At 52.4% G+C, this 7,952-nt stretch overlaps 1 protein-coding gene across 6 annotated transcripts; it reads right to left on the minus strand.

Moving 5' to 3' along the window:
• Window positions 1-528: 528 nt before the first annotated feature.
• TMEM102 (transmembrane protein 102) lies at window positions 529-7,952 on the minus strand. Of its 6 annotated transcripts, XM_083706844.1 has the most exons (4): window positions 7,925-7,929; window positions 6,955-7,045; window positions 5,779-5,978; window positions 529-3,816 (listed from the first exon to the last, which is right to left on the minus strand). In XM_083706844.1, the coding sequence occupies exons 2-4, from the start codon at window positions 7,017-7,019 to the stop codon at window positions 2,798-2,800; spliced, it is 1,284 nt and encodes a 427-aa protein (XP_083562970.1). In that variant the 5' UTR covers window positions 7,020-7,045; window positions 7,925-7,929; the 3' UTR covers window positions 529-2,797. The 6 variants fall into 6 exon arrangements, with proteins under 6 accessions (XP_083562970.1, XP_083562971.1, XP_083562974.1 ...); XM_083706845.1 differs by lacking the exon at window positions 6,955-7,045 and having other exon boundaries at window positions 5,779-6,046; window positions 7,925-7,952; XM_083706848.1 differs by lacking the exon at window positions 6,955-7,045 and having other exon boundaries at window positions 5,779-6,046; window positions 7,914-7,937.

Below are 7,952 nucleotides of genomic sequence, written 5' to 3' on the forward strand. Positions count from 1 at the left end.
ACTTCAAAACGGCCTTGACAGATTAGAGAACTGGGCCAAAACAAACAAGATGAATTTTAACAGGGAGAAATGTAAAGTATTGCACTTGGGCAAAAAAAAATGAGAGGCACAAATACAAGATGGGTGACACCTGGCTTGAGAGCAGTACATGTGAAAAGGATCTAGGAGTCTTGGTTGACCACAAACTTGACATGAGCCAACAGTGTGACGCGGCAGCTAAAAAAGCCAATGCAATTCTGGGCTGCATCCATAGGAGTATAGCATCTAGATCAAGGGAAGTAATAGTGCCACTGTATTCTGCTCTGGTCAGACCTCACCTGGAGTACTGTGTCCAGTTCTGGGCACCACAGTTCAAGAAGGACACTGACAAACTGGAACGTGTCCAGAGGAGGGCAACCAAAATGGTCAAAGGCCTGGAAACGATGCCTTATGAGGAACGGCTAAGGGAGCTGGGCATGTTTAGCCTGGAGAAGAGGAGGTTAAGGGGTGATATGATATTTCTACCCGACACAGATCAGCCTGCCCTGCTCAAATGGCAAAGTTAGTCGTCCTTTATTGCATATTATTCACCTCGTGTACAAAGATCGCCGCTGAATATAAGACACAATTTCTCCCAAGGCCTACGAAGCGGATTCAACTTTTTACGAAAAATCTCATTATCCTCCTTCGATATCGATTTTAGATCTACGATTTCAAGATGTCGGGACCAAATCTGACCGAAAGGTTTGGCCTACAAATACCCGTGTTTGGCATATCCGTTAAACAGGGTTGTTCAGTTGTTTTACTCAAGAGTAGATTCCCTAGAGTTAGTAAACATAACTAATAAATTGACCACCTGCAAACGACCCTTCTCCAAAAATGCAATTTCCGCAAGGATAGCGACGTTGTTCCTGAGCTCCTAACTCGCACCCGCCTTGACCAGCATGCCCAATGGTCAGCGATTATGAGAGTTATAGGGCAGCCTTCGCCAGCTGGGTGCAAATAAATCTGTTTTGGACTACGGTTCCCATAAGCCACCAGCCCCATCCTCTTGCGCCAGCGGAGGCTGATGGGAATTGTAGTCCAGAGCACACCCAGAGGTCACCTGCCAGGTTGTGGAGCAGGGAGGCTGTTGGATGGAAATCATCAATGGTTAGGGTCTCCAACCCAAGGCTTTACCCAGCCCCAAAGAAACAGGAGTTAAATTTTTAAGTGCTTAGGTAGCGGTCGGGGGGGGGGGGCATTAACAGTCCAATGGCAGCATTCCCTCCCATCCCATATAAGAAATCAGTCTAAAAATCTGTCTAAATTTTTTTTAAACAGTCCCACTGAGTCACCCTGTGACCTTTCTCTTTGGCAAGACGCTACACCGGTAGAACAGCAGCCTGAAGTTGCATACCCAAAAGCAAGAGGAGTGCCCCAGGCGCATTGCATCACTTTTTGACATTGGTTTAAGGCACAATTGAAGGTTGTGGGGTGCAAAGTCCCGTCTCCCCGATCCTATGGCTCTGCCCCATTAGATTTGCGTCCCCCTTTCCTGCCCCCCATTGCAATGGTTTGCACCCTTCCTCTTAATCTGTGGGACCTTTAGCACACCAGACATACGGCTCCCGTCAACCCCAACCGCTGGGCACGCTTGCCAGGGCTGGGAGAGTGTGGGAGTTGTAGTTCAGGACCCCACAGATGTGGGGAAAGGGTGGACAAGAGAGGTTGCAATAATTCAGCTGCTCAGTTTCGTTCAGGGCCCCGTCTGTGCCGTTGTCTTCCAAGCTCTCTTATACCGCCTTAACCGTCCTGGCTCCGACCACCTCCGACAAGAATCCTGGGAGTTGTAGTTTGTTAAGGGGGCCAAGAGTTGTAAGAGACCCCTATATTCCCATCACAGAGCTATAAGTCCCAGAGTTCCCTGGAAGAGGTATTGATTGTTAAACATCCGAGAGGAATTAGGGAGAAATCTTCAGACAACACTCAGCAAATTTAGCATACTATAGTTCCCGGGATTGTTCGGCGGGGGAGCCATGGCTGTTTAAAGAGGTATGATCCTGTATTAAAGGTATGGTGCAATGAGGCCATGGAAAGAGAATTCAGGAACCTCTCCTTGGCCACATTGAAACTGCTGTGGTTTTGGGAATTCTGGGAGCTGAAGTTTGTTACGGACAGTGCTTTTTTCTGGGGGTAAGCATAGCCCTAAACATTTTGTGAATATAATGGGAGAAGAAACTATTTTTAAAGAAAAAAATAGTTTCTTCTCCAGCACGGTGAACCGACAGTTCCATTGCTGTCCTCTGATGGCAGCCTTTTGTCCATTTACTGTATTTATTTCCTCCGATTTGAACGATAAAATGGTGGTTTTCTGGAGTCAAAAGGAGGGGACCGCTAAACATTTTTTTTAAAGAAAAAAGCACTGGTTACGGGTTTTCAAGAGTTACTTGGAGACCCCTGTATTCCCACCCCGGAGCTACGATTCCCAAAGAAGGGAGACGGTTTGTTGAACACCTCTGCAATTTGTAGCTCTATGAGGGGAATGGGGGTCCCCTCTGAATCCTCAACACTGTTAATAGCGGACAGCTCCCAGAATCCTTTGGGGCAGCGGTTCACAGCCTGTGGGTCCCCTATGGACTACAACTCCCATCATCCCTGAGCTCTGGTCTTGCTAGCTAGGGATGATGGGAGTCGTAGTCCAACAACCTCTGGGGAACCACATGTTGAGAAAGGCTGCTTTGGGGGGAAGCCATGATTGCTTCACCAATGGGCGAAGGCGGCCATCGTTGGCACCATTTTTCTACCTGAAGCCAAAGTGCCCGTTCCATGGAAGGGGTCACGGCGCCGCGGGGGACGCAACCCGCTCCCTGAAGGCCTTGGCCAACCGTTTGGCTTCCTTGGCGCCCTCCACGGCTCGCCGGAGGAACCGACACGGGTCGGCCCTCACCCAGGCGACCTCCCGGGCCAGGCCCTCGAGGGCCGGCCGAGCGAGCCCTTCCAGAAGGTTCCACTGTGGCAGGAAGTAGCTGGGGAGTCGCCGGTGCGCCAAGCCGGCGGAGAGGTCGTCCAAGAGACCCAGCAAGGCGTGCGCCGCGTTCTCGTCCCGGCCGAGGTAGCTGGACGGCAGCCGCTCGCACGACCACAGCGCCAAGGTGAACAGGTGGTACGGCCCTAGGCCTCCGCGCAGGTCGCAGCCCAGCATGGCCATGGCGGCCCGGAGGGCGCGGAGAAGGGGCGGGGGCAGTATCCGTCGGAGGTGCAGCTCGCTGGCCGAAAAGGCCAGGCGCCAGGCACCGAAGGACGCGGACGGTATGAGGTAAAAGCTGCCGGCAGCTTCTTCGTCCGTCATTTTGCCGTCCCAGAAATGGGCTTGTGCCAGCCACGACTGGGCAACTTCTGGCCAGCCCTTGAAGGCCACAACCGGGAGGACGTCGTAGAGGACGCGGCGAAGTCCGACGCGGACGATTAGGGAGGTGACGGAGCCGCGCCGCTCCACCCGTATGTCCTCGTCGGTGGGGAAGGAGCGTGAGAGCCACTCGCAAACCAGCTCGGCCGACAGGTGGGCCTCGTCGCCCGAGCAGCAGTCCGACCAGCAGGTCAGTGTCTCGGGGCCGAAGGGCTGGAGGCTGATCTGCGCGTAGCCCGGGGGGCTCTGCTTCATGTCCAAGGTGACGGGGACCCCGGCGGCGCTCAGAACGGGCACCAGGAGGGTGAAATCGGCGTCATAGTCGCCCCCGGCAGAAAGAGGGTGGAGGGAGCCAGGATCGGTGTGGACAGTGCCCCGCTGGGCTCCGCCAGACAGGATCAAGTAGCGGTTGATGGGAGGAAGTTTCCCCTCGGATTTCTGGACCTGACCTGGCGGGAGGAAAAAAGAAATAGGAGACTTGAGACCCCTGTTTGACCCCTTCATTTTGGGGGGCCTGGTTCACCCAGCCCTCCCTTAGCAAATGGTTCTCCCTCTGCCTGGAAAGACCCCCACGGATAGTGTCCAAGGAAATTCTGGTCAGCTGTTGCTGAGAGACAATGGAGAGTGCTTCTAGGGGTGAAGTCAAACTAGCAATGGAGTGCGCCTCTGGGGGGGGAGTCAAACTGACAATGGAGTGTGCGTCCGGGGGTGAAGTCAAACAGACAATGGAATGCGCCTCTGGGGGTGAAGTTAATGGAGTGCACCTCTGGGGGTGAAGTAAAACTGACAATAGAGTGCACCTCCGGGGGGGAGTCAAACCAACAATGGAGTGCACCTCTGGGGGTGAAGTCCAACTGACAATGGAGTGCACCTCTGGGGGGGAGTCAAACCAACAATGGAGTGCACCTCTGGGGGGGAGTCAAACCAACAATGGAGTGCACCTCTGGGGGGGGAGTCAAACTGACAATGGAGTGCGCTTCTGGGGGTGAAGTCAAACTGACAATGGAGTGCGCTTCTGGGGGTGAAGTCAAACTGACAATGGAGTGCGTTTCTGGGAGTGAAGTCAAACTGACAACGGAGTGTGCCTTTTGGGGTGATGTCAAACTGACAATGGGGTGCATCTCTGGGGGTGAAGTCAAACTGCTTTGTTAGCAGTTCCGAAGTGACTTCCCTAGGGCACAAGTCTAGACAGTGGGGGGGGTCCAGGGGTGCCCAAACGACAAGAACCCCCTCTTGGTCTCGCTGATGTGGTCCAAAGGAAAGCAGAGCAAGATGTTTGGCACCAGCCTGGCTGCAGGAGTTGCTGGAAGGAGGCATACGAGGCCTCATTCAACCATCCCAGGCACTGTCTACTATCAGCTCCATCTGGTATGCAGGATGAGACCCTCCCTGCCCGCAGACTGTCTCGCCAGAGTGGCGCATGCTCTAGTTATCTCCCGCTTGGACTACTGCAATGTGCTCTACGTGGGGCTGCCTTTGAAGGTGACCCGGAAACTACAACTAATCCAGAATGCAGCAGCTGGACTGGGGACTGGGAGACCACATAACACCAGTCCTGAAAGACCTCCATTGGCTCCCAGTACGTTTTCGAGCACAATTTAAAGTGTTGGTGCTGACCTTGAAAGCCCTAAACAGCCTCAAAGGCCCAGTAGACCTGAAGGAGCGTCTCCACCCCCATCGTCCTGCCCGGACACTGAGGTCCAGCTCAGAGGGCCTTCTGGCGGTTCCCTCCTTGCGAGAAGTGAGGTTGCAGGGAACCGGGCACAGGGCCTTCTCGGTGGTGGCGCCCGCCCTGTGGAACGCCCTCCCACCAGATGTCAAGGAAATAAACAGCTACCTGACTTTTAGAAGACATCTGAAGGCAGTATGGATCAAGAACATTTTTAATGTTTTATGTTTTATCCCTTTTTTATTACTATTACAGTGGTACCCCGGGTTACAGACACTTCAGGTTACATACGCTTCAGGTTACAGACGCCGCTAACCCAGAAATAGTACCTCGGGTTAAGAACTTTGCTTCAGGATGAGCAGCGGGAGACCCCATTAGCTAAAGTGGTGCTTCAGGTGAAGAACAGTTTCAGGTTAAGAACGGACCTCCAGAACGAATTTAGTTCTTAACCCAAGGTACCACTGTATTAATGTTCTGTTGGGAGCTGCTCAGAGTGGGTGGAGAAACCCAGCCAGACGGGTGGAGTATAAATATATTATTATTATTATTATTATTATTATTATTATTATTATTATTATTTGTGTAGGGTTTACCCCTGAGTCCTTTCTTCTCATGAAAATATCCCACAAGGCAGCGGAAGTTTAGGATCAGAGTTTTCCTACATGGGCTCCCTTCCCAGGTTGACCGTCTCCCTCTGTCCCCCTTTCCCAAACACCTCCCCCCCTTTCCAGGGTCTACTCACCCAGCAGGGAGAAAACTTTATCCTTTGCACGGTGCAGTTCCGGGGCGTCCCGGACGCCTGGGTCCCTGGCCTCGTATTCTTGGATGAGCTGGTTGATCTCTTCGATGCGTGCCCCGGAACGGAAATCCAGGTCTGTGAGAGGCTTGGCAGGGGCCGGCTTAGGGTTGGGGGGGTCCCCGAAAAGGGATGCCATCCCCCAACTTTCCAGCAGGAAGAACAGAGAGAGGGAGAGGGAGGGAGAGAAAAGGGGGGATGATCTTCTCACAACCTTCATTGGAAGAGAAAAACGACTTGATAAGGAGGAAGGATCCGGCTTCTGCAGCCAGCGCTCCCATTGAGAATTGCGGAGGGGGGGGAGGCAGAAAGACCCCCAGTTCATTCTAGGTTTATTTAAAGCATGCGAACGCTGCAAAAAGTGGGCAGTGCTGTGTAGTGGTTAGAGCGTTGGACTAGGACCTGGGAGAGAGACCCGGGTTCTGATCCCTACTCACTGGGAGACTCACTGGGAGACTCACTGTGGTGGCTGTTTCTGACGAATATTAAGAAATAAATTCACAGCTGGCAAAACCCCACCAACATTTGACTTTGATTGGTACAGACTAGTTGTTTTTTAATGTTTAAAATTTTTATTTTTTAACCAATAACCAAACACAAACATTGAAACCTCTCCCAGGCGGCTGATACATTGGATAAAGGTAAAGGGACCCCTGACCATTAGGTCCAGTCATGACCGACTCTGGGATTGCGGCGCTCATCTCGCTTTATTGGCCGAGGGAGCCAGCGTACAGCTTCCAGGTCATGTGGCCAGCAGGACTAAGCCGCTTCTGGCGAACCAGAGCAGCGCACGGAAACGCCGTTTACCTTCCCGCCAGAGCGGTACCTATTTATCTACTTGCACTGGTGTGCTTTCAAACTGCTAGGTTGGCAGAAGCTGGGACCGAACAATGGGAGCTCACCCCATTGCGGGGATTCGAACCGCCGACCTTCTGATTGGCAAGTTCTGGGCTCTGTGGTTTAACCCACAGCGCTACCTGCGTCGATACATTGGGTATACATAATCAAAAATAACATATTCAAATCAACCATATGTACAATTTTATATACGTTAACACTCCTCCCTCCACAAGGTTTATTTAACTTTTAACATTTTAATTGCCCCACATTGTTCAAACCTACCCAAATAATTCCAATATCTTCTCAAATCGATCCTCCTCTTTCTCGCTGACCTTAAACCCCTTCATTCTGTGTATCTTCACAGTTAGATATTCTAAAATTACAATATTATTCATTTTTTTCCTCCGTTGGTTCACCCCTAGCTCCTCTGCATTTTTTCCAATTACTCGCTATAACCTGCCTGGCTGCAGTTCCCATCAATTTTACCCATTGACATTCCTCTTTTGTTTTTAACCCAGACTAAGAAGAACCATTAATTTAGATATTCCTACCCACAATTCCCGATTTTTTTATACCTGATTGGTACCGACTAGTAGACCTCTTTGTTCTTTTCTGGCCCGGCTTCGAACTGAACCTCTTCCTCCTGTTTCGACATCGCGCAAAACGTTTCGATTACTTTGTCAAGAAAAAGAACCCCGGGAGCTGCGCTTTATCCAGGCTGCTCGGAACTGTGGCCGGGGTAAAACTACAATTCGCAGCACCTGGTTAAGCTACAATTCCAACGGATCGTTTTGGGCAGTGATGGAGGAGAGAGAGGGGAAATTTGCTTTTCCGCGTCTGGTGAGACGCAGGTGGAGGGTGCTGGCGGGCGGGGCCACCCCTGGGCTCATTGCCAGCAAAAAGGCAGGCAGGTAGGTGAATAGGTAGGTAGGTGGGTGGGTGGCAGCTAGCCGAGGGCCGGCTCAGGTGGGTTTGCTCGCCCTCGGGGGCCAGACTCCGCTGCAAATATCTCGGATCTGGATGCGCAAGGGCGGGGAATGGCTCTGCCGGCGCACCTGGGCGCGCGATGGAGACCATCGCACAGGTAAAAGGCAGTTGCAACGACCCCTGTCCCTCCCTCCCTCCCTCCTTCCTCTCTCCCCCTTCCTCCTTTTCTTTTCCTCTCCACCCCTTCCCTCCCTCTCCCCCTCCGGCTGCTACCTGCTCCGCCGAGGAAAACCAGGAAGCCCCATCCAACTCACCTGCAACTTACCTGCCCAAGCGGAGGGCGCGCCCACAGG

Source organism: Podarcis gaigeae (genome assembly GCF_964106915.1).
Source record: "Podarcis gaigeae genome assembly, chromosome: 13".
In the NCBI taxonomy this organism is placed as follows: domain Eukaryota; kingdom Metazoa; phylum Chordata; class Lepidosauria; order Squamata; family Lacertidae; genus Podarcis; species Podarcis gaigeae.

What these genes read in the sequence shown, in the direction of transcription:
- TMEM102 (XM_083706843.1), bottom strand. Translation starts at nt 6,157, where the DNA reads ATGAACTGGGGGTCTTTCTGCCTCCCCCCCCTCCGCAATTCTCAATGG. An exon ending in TAAAGTTTTCTCCCTGCTGG is followed by an intron (nt 3,817 to 5,778) that starts GTGAGTAGACCC and finishes TCCTCCCGCCAG; the next exon opens with GTCAGGTCCAGAAATCCGAG.